This window comes from Schistosoma mansoni, chromosome 1, assembly GCF_000237925.1.
Source record: "Schistosoma mansoni strain Puerto Rico chromosome 1, complete genome".
Lineage (NCBI taxonomy): Eukaryota > Metazoa > Platyhelminthes > Trematoda > Strigeidida > Schistosomatidae > Schistosoma > Schistosoma mansoni.
Genome location: NC_031495.1, coordinates 6223220 through 6243888, shown reverse-complemented (window position 1 = coordinate 6243888; position 20669 = coordinate 6223220). Strand labels below are relative to the sequence as shown.

General features: G+C 34.6%; 1 protein-coding gene across 1 annotated transcript in view; it reads left to right on the top strand.

Annotated features, from left to right (window-relative positions):
* The window catches only part of Smp_124250 (putative high-affinity cgmp-specific 3,5-cyclic phosphodiesterase), a gene marked incomplete at both ends in the record, with an annotated part of 44405 nt that extends 37905 nt beyond the window's left edge, over positions 1-6500 (top strand). Inside the window, 4 exons of the mRNA XM_018793088.1 lie at positions 452-538; positions 1049-1127; positions 4775-4921; positions 6453-6500. Coding sequence (XP_018647635.1) covers positions 452-538; positions 1049-1127; positions 4775-4921; positions 6453-6500 — 361 coding nt within the window. The remainder of the gene's footprint in view (positions 1-451; positions 539-1048; positions 1128-4774; positions 4922-6452) is intronic.
* Positions 6501-20669: the final 14169 nt, after the last annotated feature.

Below are 20669 nucleotides of genomic sequence, written 5' to 3'. Positions count from 1 at the left end.
TCATATGTTCATAGTATTCCTGAAATAATCTATTTTATAGGGAGTAGATTTAATTTTTTTTTCAAGTAACTATTGATTTTAATTTCGTTTCTATCTTACCAAATAATGAATAATATGACGTATTTATCATGATATATATATATATATATTTCTTTCTCTTAGCAAAAAAAATGTTTCACAAAGGGGAAAGAGAGAAAATTAAGCTGAAATGCTTTTTTTTGGGTGTTTTTGTTGTTGTTGTTGTTGTTGGTTTCTTTTCACATAATTAACGAAACACAAAATAATTCATCCTAATGCTTTTGTCATTTTTTTTTCTTTTTCCTTTACACATTCCATACCTTTTAAAATTAAACAATTGAAACATTGGAAATCTATTTTTTTTTTGGATTGGGTTCCGCGGGGGGTGACGCAACTACCGTTTTTCTCAAATTTTATATATATATTCACATAGATGTATTTTAAGCACAGATATGGCAATTCATTCAGAATGTCTATCACAATTTCAAGTTTTACGAAAACAAGTCTATTTGAATTGTCAGTCATTATCTATAGATATGAGTAGTAGTAGTATTAGTAGTATAAAACATAATCATCAAAATATTGATCATTCTTGTTGTAATAATAATAATCGACAAAAGAAATTGAAAAATCCTGATTCAATATTTCCTTCTCTTCAATTATCTTCATCATATATTGGTTATTCATCGCCATCGCCTACACAACAACAGCCTACACTAACTACTTCCCATGATCATTATCATCGTCATCAAGTTAACCATAATGACAATGATGAAACAGGGGTGGACAGACAAAATCGATCAGAAAAATATGAACAATATAATTCATGTATCAATCAACATGTTAATAATAATAATAATAACGTTGTTAATTTTGGCGGTGATAATGACAGTGATCACAATGGTGATGATATTAATAACAATGATTATGGTCATATTAATTCATCACTGATCCAGTCTTCATTAATTTCATTAATTAATCAAGAACCAGAATATTTATTAAGACTTTTAATGATACTGTTGAAAGTATGCGATATATCGAATGAAATTCGTTCACCATTAGTTGCTGATGCCTGGGTGGATTGTTTATTCAACGAATTTTTTCTACAGGTTTGTATAATAATGTTTTGTATAATTTTCCATAGATAAATAATGATGATATTTATAGGTGGTTATTTCCTGTTATTACTAATAGAAATATTAAAAATCTGTTGAATACTTTTTTTCAATCTTGTAACTTCTCAGCTTTGCTTATGACGAGGTATGAGACGATTTGAACTCTTCCACGATTCATGCCTTGAAAACATATTTCTTCTTAAAGAATGCGAACGGGACTTGAATTGTTATTGATATAGTCTTATCGAAATGGATATGTAATCATCAATGGCGAAATGATGCTGATCATTTGTAAACATTTTTCAGTGTATAAGCGTTTTGTGTTTTTAAAAATGTCATTACCGGAAACTCCTAAGACGCTAAAGGTGTGTTTGTGTGTATCATTTCTAGGACCGTATTTTTCCTAATCTCTTTTACTATCTGCCAGGAGGTAGCATCTTTGAAGATGTTGGCTATGTACGATCAACATATCCATTCTGCCACACCATTCCGTGATTGGAAATAATGTCTGACCTTTGCAATTGGAGACTTTATCCGTTTATCTTACGACTTTTCAACTGATATCTCTGAAATTTTAGGACCTGTCAAGAAACGACTGCTCTGGAGAGTAATAGATTGACTAGGTCACCACAATCAGAAACACCACATATTTCTGTCACGGTCATCAGTTTAGCGATGACCTGAATAGCTCCTGGATTATATCCGACTGACGGACTACCTGCAGTTTTGTTTTGGGAATATGTAAAGACATAATACCTCAATTACCACACTCATATTCTTGTGCTAGGTGTTTTTCATGCAATCATTGTAATTCATGATTAGTGATTTTACACAAACTATACTTTTTATTATAATATCTTATCATTACTACTTTGATCACTGAACTTAAGAAATTTACATCACTATAGTTGACCAAATAGTTTGGCCAATATCATCTTTGCCTGGTATAGATCGAATTTTGTCGATCAAGTTACAATGTGATCACACTTATAAATGATTCGAAATCGTGTACGCTATGTTCTGATGTTACTTAGTGGTCGCTTAATGTAAATATTTTAGTCTTATAGCAAGTCAGTCATCACATGAATAGATTAGAGGTTACGTCTTAGATTATGGAGCGAATTTAGACTCCATAGATGCTTAAAAATCCCTACTATGTCGTGCTAACCAATACCAGTTAGCACACAGCTTAGACTCAAGTCTTTTCACTAACTTCCTCGAACTCGCTAACAGTCTACATTACTTCATACAGATAATTAAAACATAATTTACTCGTTGAAATTAACAAGTCACTAATAACTTATGAAGTTGGAATTGAAAATTGTTTTATTATCAAATTTAACTTTATTAGGGTTATAATTTGTATGCCAAGTTAAAATTTATTTTTTCTTGCCAATCATGTCTATCTATCTTCATTTGACCTGCAATTGTTTGTTTTTACCATTTTTTTTTGTTTTCCCTTCAAATGATTTCTTTTCCTATTAACTATTGTTTTCTTTTATGAAAGGAAGGAAAACAATAAAATCAATACTAATCCATAATAATAATATAAGACTGTTCTGATTGTAGGTTAGTTGAAAATCTTCATTCTTATTTACATAACTAAATAATGATAGTTATCCAGTAGTGAAATATGAATAAGAATGATAGATTAGTAGTTAACTTACTTAGTTTTCAACTAATCAGATTGTGGATTCGAATTCTATTGTTTAGATCGTTTGATGATATATCATCAAGATTTCATACGATATGTGTATGACTTGAAGCTGCTAATTAATCCAGCCAGATTAAATGTGATTTATTAGTGATACTAGTTAGTTATTCAGCCATAAGCATTATAGAACCTTACAAATATATGTATCAGTTCATGTTGCCAGAGTACATCAGTACGGCGTGATGAAATTATTATTATCGCCCAAGTACTGGGAGTAGCAGTGGTAAAAAAAGCTTAAACATAGATGGTATGAGTCGAAAGGAAAGAATTCGTTCATGGAATAGAAAGTATAAAATAAGTTTAGAACTCAGGATCTAGGACCAGATAAAGTGCGAATGTATCTGCTCCACTGCTACTCATTCGTAACCGTATCATCCAGCATCTCTAACCATTGGTCACGATAAACGCGCTTATCCAAATCAGGTAATGGGCGTCTAATAACTAGCATTTTCACTTCACAAACTGATGCTACGTTTTGGTTTGGGCGCCTCTAACTTTCTACCAACTTATTATTCGCCAGAGAACATTCCACATCGAGGTGGGCGATGTCTGGGTATATGTAATACACTGCTTAACTACCTAAGTCAATGAGCATTCATAATCTTATCAACCGCTTTACTGTCTTTCTTTATGTCTAGTTATTATCGAGATGATTAGGCTTTGTGTACATCCAACTTATCGCTAAACTATTGAGTTTCAATAAAGATTTTATCCAATGAAAATCATAACTATTATTTTGTACATCCCGAATCGGTTAAAAACATATGATGTCATAAAATATATCGCACCATATCAATCAGTTCATTGATAACTTTTTAGTTCATCATTACAGCATAACATAGTATATCATCAAATTAACCATTTCTTGATTTATCCTGTTTCTTAAAAGTTCTTCATTTTAACTACTGCCGAAAATAGAAACTAATCTTTGAGATAGATATGAAAGAATATATTGTTTAATCGTAGCTTCAATGCATGACCGATTGATGTTAGTCATTTAGACAGGTGGAGACTATCTACCTGGTTGAGGTCCATGCAATTAACCTCTTTCAGTAGTTATAGTTAAAGAGATTGGTTGGTATTAATCAGAATCTTTTACAAAGGCACAGATCAATTCATTCTTTACTTTCATCTTCTTCCTTGGAAACATTAAATGGCTGTTTCGTCCTAGTATGGGACCCAGCCAATGGGAGTCGAACAAAGAACCTTCGGTCTCAAACACGAACGCTTAAACTGTATACCACTGAGCTAGCATTTATTAGTGCTTCCAGGTTTCCAATAATCGTCTAACTTAAATTGTTTCATGATGTCAATAAAATTGTTTTTTCACTATACAAATGGTTGATACAGTTATGCAATCACTGATATTTCGTCATTCATAAAACGATGTTTCGTCCATTTAGTTTTTAAGAACTTCACCCAACATGGAATGATAATTGAATAGAAGTTAGTCGTAACTGAATAATTGCACTCTACGTATCCCAAGTGCTGTCAGGAAAAGGTGAGTGCGAAAGCGTAAGTTACTCCAATTCAGTTTGTTGAACTAAACCTGATGTAACTCAATTATCAAGTTCAAATTTATGTACTCAGCTTTCAGCCACGATTCATACATGAGAAGAAGGCTAGTACCATTACTATCTGATTGCTCAAACTGAAGTAGATAGAGTAAGACTCGAACATGCGACCTAGTTGTTGTAAGTTAAATGCCTAAAATCATTAAAAAAACCTACACCTCATTGTTTAACTACTTATTTCAATCCAATTGTAAATTTGTTTTTTGATTGGATTATAAAATGTTAATATCACACATAACATGTGTGTTTGTATTTTGGAACTACACTAACACGTCTCAAATTTGTTGTTGTCTAATCTTCTGTTCTTTCAACCTATTCTTCAGTGTTCTTCTGTTTGATTCTTTTCTGTTTAGGCTGCAGCAGAAAAACAAGCTGGTCTTCCTGTTGCTCCTCATATGGATCCAGATCTTGTAGTGAAATCCAATAGTCAGTTAAATTTTTTACATAGTATTCTAATACCATTAGTGAAGGAATTGACGTATATCTTTCGTGAATTACACGTAAGTAATGCATAGTTCCTTTTCAATTTACTGTTTTCATTTGACAATATGTTTCTTCTCCATGTTTTTCTGTGTATGTGTGCAGATGGAGATGCCTGCTTGATATTTTACTATTCTAATTTTTTAAATGATTGATTAACTTAGTTATTATATTCAAGGCTATTTAGATCTCAACCAATCTATGGTCACTAAGGTGTCAGGCGGTTAGAGGTGGCAGTCGGATGTGGGACTCAGTGCATTCAAGTTTCTCAACTGCCACCTACCACAAAATGGAATGTTTGGCGTAGAATCAGCCTAAAGGAAAACTAGATATGTACTAAAATGAGCCAATTAGAAGTCCCCAAATAAAAATGCCACGAAGTTGTTTCAGTCGAAAATCTAATGGTCGATCTACGTATTTGGTCAAGAAACGATTTCATACTCCAAAGAGTAGGCATATATGTATGATAAATGAGTACTTATGCATGTGAATCAGTTTATCCTAATAATCTTTCTTTTTTACTCGTAGTCTTCTCACTCACTAACCGGTTGGGAGCTTGCATATAGGAACCTTGTGCATTAGTATAGATTTTGGACACCGTGTGTCGTAACAAGGTAGATAAACCGAAACGTGATATCAGCTCATCAACTTATTGAATTTTCATCTGAATTATGTTAGTACATGTGCAGATTATCTTCTGGTTAGGGTTGGCGTGATTACCATAACCAGTGGTTTGGGATGTTAAGTGTCATAACTCGGAATCAGTCTCTGCGACTTTATCCATTCGCTGTTTGTTTACTACCGGATCCTGAGTTACAAGCTTATTTATTGAATTAATTCTTACTTCTTGAACCATTCTCTATCCATAATCTCTGCTTTTTTACCGATACTGTTATGACAACTACGTCCAGCTTTTTGGTATTCATCTTGATGATTTCATCTCACTGCGTTGGTATGGCGTGGCAATTTGAACCGATAAATGTGTGGCGGCAGGCTCTACGCCGCTTATTATTCACTGACTGATTAGTCGGTGCTTGTAAACAAGGTGTATCTGTAATCTCGATGGAACTGATACTCTGTGTGTTATATTCCAGATTGAATCACTTTTGTTCAGCACTAAATATTATTCAAGATAGCATTAACTATACCACTCAGTGATCTAAAAGTCCAAATATTTGTTAACCTACCTATATGGTTAGGTTATGACAAATAAAATAAGCTTTAAATTATCCACATAATTGTTAAGAGTTTGATTTTACATGATAATCTAGGTACTCGCTATTATTTAATCACAGTTTTTGACTGAAATGCATCTACCGAATTTAAATGTTTTCAATCATTGTTTAGAAGTATAAGTCTAGGTCTTAACCCTAGAAAACTTATTGTTTTAAGTAGTATATACGTATATATATACATTGTAAATTCTTGGTATTAATTATCAAACTATAGAAATGTTTATCTAGTGAATTATAGTATAATTAATTTGTTTTATCCATGTAAGTTTAATAGTTCTATTTTAACTCAATCCCTTTTTTCATTTCTCTTTTCAGGTACTTTTGGAATCTGCGCATAGACGATCAGAGCATTTCTTTCAGATAAACATATGAATTAGCTCAACAGTGGTGGATAGTAACCTGTTGTCAACAACAGTAACCACATCAACATCGTCAACATTCCCAATAACAACAATTACTAGTACTTCTGTATGTCATGTCAATAAGTCTAATGTACGGGTCAGTTTATTATTATTATTATTTAATTGATATAAATTAAATGTAACTTATTTATGAAGTGATATTGATCTCATTTATGTATACCTATTTATTACGTTCATTATTTTATTATCTTCACTAGTGGTTAGTCTGTTTGAGTTAATAATATCAATGATCAACTTATTCCTGTCTCTAGTTTGCTCAGTCAGAACATGAGAAAAGTCAATGAATTTATTCTGTTTATTTTATGACTCGAATTGCATATGGCCATAAATATCAACTTTATGATCTCATAACTCACTGTAAATAAGTTATCACAATCTGTACATTGTTAGGTGATTTATGCTATAAAACTAAGTAACAAGCACATGGTGATGAACGGTAAGAGACGTATCATCAATTAATGAATTAAATGAAAGCTTACAATAAGGATAATACAAAAATAATGTAAATCAAATACTTTTTCTGTTTATTCACCCACATCTAACTCCGAGTACAGATTTTTGTTTACTCGGCTTTGAAGCTTATTTTTTATGCGTGAAAAAGCTAGTCATACTACCAGCTTGCTCATAGTGGCAATAGCTAGATATAGAGTTCGAACCAGTAGCAGTACGGTTAAATATCAATTGATTTGGCTGCCAATCTATTGATCATTATTTTTGTTTGTGTCAGACTACAAAATATTATTCATAATATTAATTACAGCAGCATCATCTCCCATGTAGAGGTCATTACACTTTATTCATTTATCTATCTCCGATTTTCACTATGGAGATCGTTTAATCTCACTGGACTCATGGATCGATCAAACTTGAACCATCATTGAGAACCTAAAAGCACTGGATGGCCGGTTTGTCCTAGTATGGAACTTCTCAGCAGTGCGCATCCAAGATCCCGCGCACGGGAATCTAACCGAGGACCTTCGGCCTCGCGCGCGAATGCTTAACCTCTAGACTACTGGGCTGTCATTCAACGGTGTCAGTGTCTAACTTCGATCAATCCAAGACATTGCGCGACCACCTTCAAATGTCGTTCGTAGGTTGCTTACTCGCATCCGACACAGATTAGCTTCACTGGTCATGACTTCTCACTAGAACTTTCTTCGATTTACAGATTAAGCCTGACAATGCTTATATATATATATATATATATATAGCCTGACAATGCTTATATATATATATATATATATATATATATATATATATATATATATATAGTCAGTTTTCATCAATAACTGATATCGCTTAACCAGGCATTGTAAGTCGATAAGCACTGGAAATGTTTGACCGTATTTCGATACTCCTCAGAGATTCACATCCACGATGCAACATAAGATCGAAAGTGACATTTACTTCGTGAATGTGTAAATGTATAGTCAATATAAAGCCTATAATAAATGCTCATTAGCTCAGGTTGTCAGACGACAGCAAAACGACGACATAAAGTCCACAAGGTGAATAACGAGAAGGTCGAAATAATGTAGTTGTGACGACGGTGAGAAAGACTGAACATTAAAAATACGGTTGGAGAAGGCATAGTGAAAGGCGTATATGACGGAATACTAGAAGTAAATATATAGAGGAATATGAAAGTTAAGAATGAATTGGTCCATGTCTTTGTGACAGGTTTTGATTAATGTCAATCAACCTCTTTACCCAAACCTACTGAAAGAGGTTATTGCATGGATCAAAACGAGTTAGGTAGTTTGCATCTGCTCAGCTGACTCAAGTCAATCATTGACCAAAAAATCTCTATGGATTCTTGGAAAACAGTTTAGGTTGTTATAAACGCTCAGCAAGACAGATAATCTATTTCCATAAAGACGAATACATATGTAGTTTTGTCTATTTACTAGCAGAATAAGTTGTAAAAGAAAATTAAGACAGATGTATTAATTGTGTGAAATCTGCTTACATTTTGTAATATCATTTATTTTCTCCTCTCCATAAACAGTCCATTTACAAAAGTCCCTTTCTAATTGATCAAGTTCACTGCTTTTTTTTTTAATCTTTTTTACCAGTTCTATCTTTGATCATATAAAGTAATTTACAATACAGATATCTTTGTGTAGTATTTGCAATGCTTAAAATTGTTAGAATATAATTCTTTTTGTTATCACAGTGTAGAAATGATAATGTTGAAAGCATCAAGTGCTCACTTTTAAGTATATATGTATATATATGTATATGTACATTACGTAACACGTGAATCAATCAGTTTTTGTTAGAGTTTACATTCATTCTAATAAATTCGCTAAAAAGATATCATATTAGCGGTTTATTAAACAATAATTAAATTGGTGAAGTAATGATGTTAAAATAAATGACGATCTTTATCTCTGACTTTATGATCATATGTAATAAGTCGACAATGATGATTTCTCTATGATTTCATCTGTATACCTTTTCAGGAAATTTATTACCAAAGATTTTGTAGGTGATGGTGAATATGTTAACATTTAGATTGGTGAGATTATGCAATAATACTTTTACAATACTAAAATCAAGAAATCGGTAATAATCCTTCGAAGACTAATAAACCTCCTAAGACTACTGAATCTTAACAGTTTCTGCTACTTCCGTTGCGAAATAATTCTAATTATTGTATATCTTTTCTCATTAGCTGTAAAATAACTTCATAATCAATCAGGCTACCATTTTAAGAGAATTATCTAGGCTCATCTCATCTCGGCGGAAGTTATTTATTATATTTTTAATGTTTAATAAGCCTACGGTATCTAGGAATCAGTGAATGATATGGTGAGCCAGTCAGAAGCAGCCAAATGAGAAGTTTGATCGATGACCTGAAAAACAAGCGCATCTGATCGGCTAGGAAATAGATTTATTTCCTAAGGGGTAGAGTGTTATATATATATATATATATATATATATATATATATATATATGCATTTTATTCGGTAGCTCAATATGATTTCTCGTCCATTCTTGTGTTCTCACTCAAGTAGTCAGCAGGGGAGTTAGCACGTAACACGTCCTGTATCAGATTTCGGACACCCCCAGTCATAACAGTAAGTGCTATGTATAATTTTTTGGTTTTCATCTCAAACATTTGGAATTACCCGCAATTGTCTGCCATGTCGGATGAGAAACGTCATAAACCGTGATTCCTCAGACTGATACTGATACACGAACTTCTTATAATCTAGCTTTCAGCTGACTACTGAGTGAGAAGACTAGGAGTGAAGAATGAAGTTTATTGGACTAAAATGATTCACATCCATAAGTTCTTATATATATGTACACCTTAGAAAATGAAACCATTTCTTGACCGATCACGTCGAATCATCATCAGTAGATTTTTGATTGGCACAATTTTGTGGTCTTCTCATTTGACGACTTCTGATTGGCCCACTGCATCAAGAAACTCGAGTTTAGTGTAAGTCAGGGCTTGCAATAAAATGTTTGGCGTAAATTAATATCGCATATGCGGCAGTACGTATTCACTTAATAAAAGTAAAAGTACCCGGAAGTGTTCGACGCTGCACACTAATTAAACACTGCAAATGTGTCCGATAACTTCGGCTACCATCCCTAATAAACCATACTTTCATCAAAATAATTATATTTTTGTACTAGCTTACCCAATGATAAATAAACTTGTCTATCAATAAAAAGCAATGTCATCATCGAGTTGTTCTGATGTATATTTATTTTAACTGTTAGAGAACATTGTGTGTGATTTACTAAATTAGTCAACTTGGTGCATACATTGTGTATGTAACTCATCTATTTTCTCCTCTGTTGCCAAGGTATCACGTTCAACGTAGATTCATAAACATATTTCTCTCTCTATCTCTTTCACTCTCACTCAGTAATTACACTTATGAAACTATTTCATTTTACGTCATTTTACTGTCAGTTATTTTGTTATATTAATAAACTAAGTTTCTCTGTATGGAGATAAATGTGTACCAACACTACACTGGCATTATTGTTGTTAAGTTATGGCGTATTTTCGTCATCATTTTGGATTAGTTTCTTTATTAAATCTACATGTTAAAATTAAGAATGACAGTAATTACATCTGTTTACATATATATACACATACACATAGGTAAAATGTCTGTCAAAAATACTCTCCATTTTAATTTTTTTTTTAAATATCTTAAGCTAATTTATGTTTTATGAAGTAAGGTGAATTTTAGCTGTATTGTTATGGTGACTACTTATTTCGTCCAATTCGCGACTCGTCATCTCGATTTACCCGCATCCTAGTATTGCTGTTCATATCGTGACTCCAACCCCTCCCCGAGTACCTTTTACTTTGAATATTCAACGCACTATCTACTAAGCTATTGAGTCGAAACAACGACTAGCTTGTACAATAGGTATGATGTCTATAAGGGTTTGGATTACTCCGTTGTTGATGTTCAGGACACTCTGGTCTGCACTTCTAGCCGCTATCCAAGTATGCTAAGACTTGTGATAAAAAAAATACCTAATAAAAAGACGATTTGCACAGGATGCACACATATGACAACAAAGACGAATCCATTACAGTTCTCACTATCAATAATAAAAAATTACAAACTCTTACTAATGAACGAAATATTTCAAGTCATGTGTTATTCTCCTTATAATTTCATAACTTTGACGTGCTCAGCTTTTAATTTCAATGAGCTACTCACCAGTAACGTAAAATCTACTACATGTGTGCATTAGTTCATGTTTCCACACCATGTCAGAATAGACAGATGAAATTATTAAGACAAATGACAGAATGGTAGAAGAAGTACCAGCATCTGTGGTAGTAAGAAGTGTTAGTCATGGTTATGACCGTCATTTTCTATTTATTCCTTTCCACAACTAATGGTGAACCACATTCAGTCACTATATTCACGTGTATGATTGGAGAGGAGAGAATGAATTCGTGAAATGAAAAGTATAAGGCAAATATAGAATGTATATGTGCCATCGCGATCGAGTCAGCCATGTTACCCAACTTTTCTACAAAGCATTGGTTACAATAATCACACGGACCAAAATAAGGTAATCTAGATCTATGAAGACAAGAATTCATTCCATTACAGACTAAAATCGCTGTTACAGAATTAATAAAAACCCAGTGATAATTGGAGAGATTTTTGAATTCTGGGTGTAAAACTCTTGTAAACTTCATAAAAAGATCAAATGCACAGCCTTCAAGTTTCAAGGTCTCTCTAACGCTTTTAGACCTATGAGTTGAAACTCAATACTCCGTGTATATAGTAGGACTATCATCCAAAAGCAGAATGTGGAACTTGGTGACACGGATTCAAACCCACTAGGTAGTGTCAGTTCTCTCAAGATTACAGAGACATATTACTGACGAGTGTCAACTAGCAATGAAACCTAGGTTAGTGCAGGATATCCTACGGAATACTTCCAACCACCTAACCAGAAATTAGCAACATACTAGATTTTTAAAGTGACCTTATTTTCATTATTATCAGTAGTAATATTAGGGATGAAAATAATATTAAATGGAGACTAACATTTACTCGATTGACTTTCCTCTTCCATAAAATATTCCCGCACTATTTTCTCACGGTCACATGACTTTGTCGATTTTTCCTCTTTTTATTCCTTCCCACAACTAATGGAAAACCACATTTAGTAACTATATTTACGTATATGTGATCTAGAAATTAGACAAGTTCATTCTGTGAACGAATTATGACTACTTCTACAAGTAGTAGTAGTGGTTGTTTTTATTTTGTTATTTTATTAACAATCAGAATAAATAATCATAGTCATTATCATGCTATCTGTATCATATATATATTTATTTATTACTTTATTATTTGAACACATAAATATTGGTACAAAGTGGCACCAGATATTTATGCACCACACAAAAAATTGTCATTTCATTTAATTGTGTGAGGGCTATGATACTGTCCGGGTGCCCAGACCGAAGCTTGAGCCACACCCGGAGCCTTCGACCTAAAGGTCTGATCCACAAGGCAGTGGAGCATCGTAGGGAGATGAAGTCCCATGGTAGCCGGTGACCGACGATTGGTTCATACACCATTTGTTCCCTCAAGATTCTGGAGCCCATGTGCACCATTGATTCCGAATCAGGGTTTTCCACCTCCCGTAGGTGGACTTTCCGCGTCCACCAACCCGGTTAAAGCTCCGGACATTCACTTTTCATCCTCTCAATTTCGTAAACAACACCCGTGGTACGAGAAGGCAGTGAGTAGGACTTCCGTGGCAGGGGCTGTATACTTGTGGCCATGTGAGAGCATTTCGAGAGAGGGGGCGGGCCCTCCCCACTCTCAACCGTACCAGGGCATTTGGAGGCATTTATATATATATATATATATAATTACTGAGTTGTGTTGTGTCTTATCTCCCTCTTCTCCTCTTTAATTATAAAAAAACAACGAATAATTTCTTCATGCACTTCTATTCCGCTTATTCTGAACGATGTATATTATTATTGCTACCACTACTGCTACTGGCGTTCTTACTACTAATATATGTGAGCATGTCTCGATTGTATTGTTTAGTCACCGGAATTTTGATCATATTTCTTTCAAAACTTAACCATATGTCCTATCTCTGTTATCCTACACTCACTTCGTTTCGCCTTGCCTATATCCAAACCTGTCCTCTTCATTATAGTTGTTGACTGTCTAACTATGTTTGGATATGTTTAATCAATGTGAACTTGTTACATAATGCTTACTTTGTTCTTTTTTTTTGTTAGAAAAAAGCAGTACAATCCATTCTATGACTATCCCATGTATATATACATTCATATTTCTAATATAAATCAATCTTGTATAATTTATTTAGTAGTCATTATATGTATAACAATGTTATATAAAGTATCCTAAATATATTGATTGTCTGTTGACTACTCATGAGACCAGTTGTACATCCGAGCTTAAATAGATAGATATCGTGGAGATTAAGTTAGTTATCTTTTTTTATTATTATGAACAAAAACAATATGACTCATTCGTGAAAAAACATAATATTTTTTGCTGTTTATATAATGCTAGAGGTATGATATGTTGATCATATGTTAGTTATGATAGGGTGCTGAAAACAAACGGTAGAAATACCCTGGACTTAGATTTCATGCTTCATTGAATACTTGTTCTCAATAGAAAGGTAATTTAGAAAGGAGTATCACATACTCTGAGTTTGGATTAGAACTTATCAGTAATCAGTAATTTTTTCCCCTCATGTACATTTAAGAATAATATAATTTCCTATTAAATATTTTAAAACTTTGATAGTGGCTAGCAGTGGAATCCAGGACGCTCGTTTCATCCTATTTAGGACTCGTCAGCTGGATGTACCTGCATCTCATAGTTGATGTTCACTCTGGGACTCCAATCCAGTACCGTCCACTTCAAACGTCATCGCGTTATCTACTCAGCTACTGAGTTCTGATAGTCACTTGCTTGCATTTGAAGCGAAAGGTACTGGGTTCGAGTCCCAGAGTGAACATCAACTCTGAGATGTAGGTACATCCAGCTGACGAGTCCCAAATAGGACGAAACGCGCGTCAAACTGGATTCCACTGCTAGCCACTACCCATCGTTGCTTATAATGCTTGTGAATTTAGGTTATATCGAGGCAATACACACAGTATGCACATATGCCAATTAGAAACTGACCAGTTGCAGTCCTAAAAACATCAATGGGAAGATTCGAACAAACATTACTAAATGAATTTTAAAACTTGGTTTTATTCTACTGTTTGATTCAATATCATAAATTATTTTTCTAATACTAGCATGGATTCCAACAGCATTTGAAATGCTAAGATCATTACTGGTTATTAACATAATTGGGATTTAGATTCTCTTTCAGTTCAACTAACATTTAGATTGATCATTCATTTGTATTTCACTTATTATCTCATTTTGTTCATGTAACTAGTTTATTTGATTTTGTAGGCGGCTTTAACCGCTGGTTTAGAAGTTTTAATGTCGAAAACATTCATGAAATAACTAGACATGACATTCTTTTCCAAAGTGTGTATATAAATAATGGTTTCTGTTTTCTTCAGTTCACTCAGATTGAATTTTATTTCGCATTGATTAATCACTTCTGTTATACGTTTCTTGTTCACTAAAAGAAAAAATCTAAATTAATAGCCTTTATTAATTGACCTAACATAATCATTCTCATCAAACGATTGAATTTTAACTTTCGCTCTGTATTCAGCTATTGTTACTTTTACCAGAAGAGGTTTTGTGGAGATTTCAGTATTTTCATAGTTGAACGCATGATTCAATTGAAGCTAGACCTCCAAAGGAAACCTGAAAGCACTGGACGGCCGTTTCTTCCTATTATGGGACTTTTCAACAGTGCGCATCCACGATCTCACCTCGCGAGATTCGAACCTAGGACTTACCAGTCTCGCGCCGGAGCACCTAACCAATAGACCACTGAGCCGGAATCTGATGGTGTTAATGTCTAACTTCAACCAATCCACGAAGTTGAGCAACCGTTCACCAATTGTCTTCAGTGAGTTCCTATCTCACAACAGACTCGGTTGAACTCCACTGGTCACTGCTTCTCACTAGAACTCCAGGAAATATCTCTTGAAGTCAGTCACTAGTGATTATAATCAGAAGGGGTTTTGTGGAGATTCAGTATTTTCACAGTTGAAAGCATGAGTCTACCGGTTAAGTGCTCTGGCGCGAGACTGGTAGGTCCTGGGTTCGAATCCCGTGAGGCGAGATCGTGGATGCGCACTGCTGAGGAGTCCCACATTAGGAATAAACGGTCGTACAGTGTTTCCCGGTTTTCCTTGGTGGTCTAGCTTCAATTGACTCATGCTTTCAACTATTATTATTTTGTTTTTGGATAATCCGTATGGCAATATCGAATTACAAACGATTATAAGATTCTCCTATGAAACTAGTCTATACAGACTAGTGAGATTGAATGATGGCTAGTACACCACCATACTTCAACAATAAACTCTCGTACGATGTATGCAAAAGGAAGTCAGGAACTCAAAGAAGTCAAATTTTTTCAGTAGGATAGTTTGTTAATAAAACGACAAATATGATCATCTTTAAGCATATAAAATAGAAAGTACTAACTTGAAAAGGGAGAGTAACCAATCTGTTAACACCATGGGTCTGTCTGCTAGTATGAATTAAAGTTACAGAATCAAGACTGTAGAGTCGAGACGATCAAAATTTAGAATAAAACTCTTGACCTTTTGCATGAGATTCAAATATCATGTATAACGAGCAGTAGAAACACGTTTAAAGTGATAATGATAAATTATTTTTTGGAACCATAGAATAAAAATGATAGTGCTAAACGTATCAATTGCCTAATCCTTTCTCTTTAGATTGTATATAACAAGGAAATCAACAATATTCCTAAGCTATAAGCCTAAACTCTTCATTCTGAAACATACCTAAACCTGGTCAGATTATATTATATGAAGGAGTTAATCAAATAGCGTACTTTGTAGGTTTGAACAAAATTCATTTATCCATACAAGTACAGAACAGTTTTAAATTATAGCCGATGTCAGTTCATGATGAAAACCCTAAGAACAAAGTAGGGACTCTTAAAAATATACTTGGGTTCATTTATAGGGTTCAAGAAGATGGATAATCATAAAGCCAGTAGGATGAGTTTATATGTTATTGTTTTCTAAATTTACAGAGAGAGTTACCTGTGAAAGACACTAATGAACTTATTAATTTCACTGTTGATGTTCACACTTGGTCTGAAGCCCATAAACCCATAAGCATCATCCTCATCGAATATGTTAGTTGCAATCCGAGCTCAACAGTTCAATGGATAACATACAGGTGTTTGAAGTGATAGGTATAGGATTTGAATCTTACTGTGAATATCGACTGACCAATCCTAAGTGGAACTAAACGTACTTCTAGAATTCCACTACTAGCCACAGTCCATCTATCTATCCATCTGTTGATCTAAATTTGAATGCTTTGACCGCTAAACTGCATGTCCTCATATTCTTTTGTCGAAATCTAACTGCTCTTATAATCCTTTTTTCTCAACGAGTGGTCAGTGATGACCAGCAGAAGTTTTTACTCACATAATCTCACAACCACCGAAGTTTAACCTTAGAACCCTGTGAATGATCATTACTATAACTATCCTATAACGAAAATTCATCACTTGACTCTCTTCATTCTTGTATTAGTTTTGATAGTCATAGTGTAGTGAACGAGAACGCGGGTGGGGATAACCAACGTATGAGGTGGTGGTTAGAAGTAGTCAACAGGAAACCCTGGACTCAGGTTTCGTGCTATTTGGCACTCGTCAGCAAGGTGTACCAGTAATCTTGAGGGGACTGATGCTCCCTGATGGATTCGATCCTGTGTCACCCAACTTCACAGTCAGAGACTTTATCACTGAGCTGTCCGGGCTGTGACTGACCTTTTGTAGGACCGAGACATATTTACAATTGATTGATCGCTGGGTGGTGACCACCATCTTATCTCAACATAGTTCACGGAATGTTGAGTCACCTTTACTAGTAGCCACATTTCAACTTGGTCGATAGGATTCGATCTGCACTAAGAAGGACTTGATATACATGACATTGATCACCACCCAGTGATCAATCAATGGTAAACGACCAATGTATTTTAATAAAAAATTACAGAGTATCTTGGTAAAATATAAGAACTATACATAAAATATTTCATTTGCAAATATCCTATCAACTGTTCCTCACATTCTGTATGATTCTTCCAATTCATAATTCCTTCCTCTTTCCCTTTCTGTTTTTGTTCAGTTCGATCTTCTTAGCTTTCTGCTGTCATTTACTTCTCTTCTGATTGGTGTTACGTAGTACTTATGTCAACAGACATAAGTAGCATACAACACAACAGTACAACTATTTATCTAAACTTCCTCTCCAGCCATAACCAAACTAGAGCGTCGGAAAAAAATACTCATTGGCCCAAATAGTCATACCACATCAACATTGACATAATGAATAGGAAAGGAATAGAAATCATGTGATGACAATAAGAAGAAGAACTGAACATTAAGAATGTGCTTCTAAAAGACCAAACAGAAAGGTATGCTTAAGGAAATTCTGAAGTTCAAAATCCAGAATAAAGAAAGAGTGGAATGCATTTGAATCATTGTGACTAGTTCTGAGTTATGTCACTATAAACATATGCAACCACTCATCCAAGTTGTAATGCTTGAATCTCGACCAAATGGTTAGTTTGTTTCTTCCAACATGGGATTAGACATTATTTAAGCGTTATACCTTGTCCTAACATCAAATTGAGACTCAAATGAACGTTACATTATTTTACAATAATTTTCCTTCCAGACGTTGGAATGAGAAACTCACTGTTACTGATATCATGAAGGACTAGACAGTTAATCCGTCTAGTATAAAACCACTCAGCAACGCACATCCACTACTTTACAGCAGATGATCGAACCCAAGACCTCCAGTCTCGCACGCGAACCCTTAGACCACTGACTCAGAACTCTAATTTTCACATGTTTAGGTTCAATCAATTCGCGAACAGAGTAGTTAACATGTCTGAGAATCGTTTATTCTGTGTTCTCTATGCTTTCTAATACAAATATATATAATCAGAAATAGTGAGAAAATCTTTACTTTTATTAACTGTTTTTTATAATTTCACAAGCTCTTAAGGTCATCTCGTCTTCACTCTTAACTTCTACCTCATATATAAATGTATATGAGTGTGTGAAGTATGTAGTAATATCTACGTGTAAATACCCATGTCCTAATAATATTGAGTTTATATGTTTATCTCTATAAATTTCCATGGGAATTAGTAATTAGATATGTTTAGTTTAATTAATGCAGTTATGTAGCATATGTAATAAGATATCATATTCTAGTGTGGGAGTAGAGTATATGAGTTCTTCAGTGACCAGTATTTTGTTGTTGGTCACTATATCTTTAAGCTATTATATTCTTTATGTAAATCTGGTCAACTTGACCTGATTAGCCAAGAACTTTTCTGGATGATATTCATCAAATTTTGAACTTAGTCGAAGGTAATCTATGACGAGGTGGTTATGGAGCACACTAGTTGAGAAGTTTCATACTAGAATGAAATTAACCGTCGAACCATCCTTAACTTTCAATTGTTTCTCCACTACTATCAGCTCATGTCGATAATCAGTTACAAATTGGAATGATCTATACAAAACTACTTCATCTAAAATAATTAATAACTTACTGGTATATTTGCAAAGATGTTTCTAGTGTTTAGTTTGAAGAGATGAGTTCGTTTTTATCACTAGGTTGATATCCGCTAAAGGAGAATGATTTAGCGAACCAGTAAGCACTAATGACACGTGTTTTGATTTTTAGTTACTATGGTAATTTTTTATGATAAAAAAATTGTCTCTCATTAATATACTTCTATGCCTTACTGTATAGAGCACTAAATGGGATTGCATAATTAGTATTCAACTGGTTATATCTTCTTATAACTATGTACGGTACGGTGGTAACGTCTCTGATTGTAAAACTGGATAACACAGGACCGAATCCGTCAGAGAGAATCAGTTTCCTCAAGAGTACAAGTGTACATTACCAACGAGTGCCAAATATCATGAAATCTAGGTGGATCAGGGTTTCCCGTTGACTGCCTCCAACCTTCACCTTACATCTCAGTAAAATCCACACAATTTCGAGTCACCTAGACTATTGAGGACATCGCGATTTGATCGACAGAATTCGATCAGCTCTAAACAAGAATTTGGCATACATGACAATGATCACTACTCAGTGATCAATTAACTGTAATTTATTCATTTATTTGAACACATAAATATTGGTACAAAGTGGCACCAGATATATATGCGCCACACAAATCTCATTTGATTTGTTTGAGGGCTATGATACTGCCTAGGTGCCCAGACTGAAGCAGGTGGTTTGTTTAGGGGGCCACGCCCGAAGCCTTTGACCTAAAAATATGATCCACAAGGCAGTGGAGAATCGTAAGGAAATGCAGTCTCATGGTAGCCGGCGATCAATGGTTGGTTCATACGCCATTTGTTCCCTCAGGATCATAGAGCCCATGTGATCATTGGTTTTAAATCAGCGTTTTCCAACTCCCCTGGGTGGACCACCCGTGTCCACCAACCCGGTTAAAGCACCGGACATTCGCTTTTTGTCCTCTCAATTTCGTAAACACCAGTAGTGCCGCGAGGAGGTAATGAGCAAGACTTTCCTGACAGAGGCTGTATACACGTGGCCATATGAGGGCACTTGGAGAGGGAGAGCTGACTCTCTCCACTCTTGACCGTATCAGTGAATTTGGGGGCAATTAACTGTTAAGGTAGACTCAATTATTATCTATCTCAATGATTAGACACGAAACAAGTTTCACTCAGAAAAAGTGATTTTTCGAAACTTTTGAACGGATGGTCGGATCGTTGTGATTGTTGTTTTATTTTGTGCAGCACTGCATGCTCTATCGAACGAAACAAGTTTCACTCAGAAAAAGTGATTTTTCGAAACTTTTGAACGGATGGTCGGATCGTTGTGATTGTTGTTTTATTTTGTGCAGCACTGCATGCTCTATCGAACGAAACAAGTTTCACTCAGAAAAAGTGATTTTTCGAAACTTTTGAACGGATGGTCGGATCGTTGTGATTCTTGTTTTATTTTGTGCAGCACTGCATGCTCTATCGAACGAAACAAGTTTCACTCAGAAAAAGTGATTTTTCGAAACTTTTGAACGGATGGTCGGATCGTTGTGATTGTTGTTTTATTTTGTGCAGCACTGCATGCTCTATCGAACGAAACAAGTTTCACTCAGAAAAAGTGATTTTTCGAAACTTTTGAACGGATGGTCGGATCGTTGTGATTGTTGTTTTATTTTGTGCAGCACTGCATGCTCTATCGAACGAAACAAGTTTCACTCAGAAAAAGTGATTTTTCGAAACTTTTGAACGGATGGTCGGATCGGTGTGATTGTTGTTTTATTTTGTGCAGCACTGCATGCTCTATCGAACGAAACAAGTTTCACTCAGAAAAAGTGATTTTTCGAAATATTGAACGGATGGTCGGATCGTTG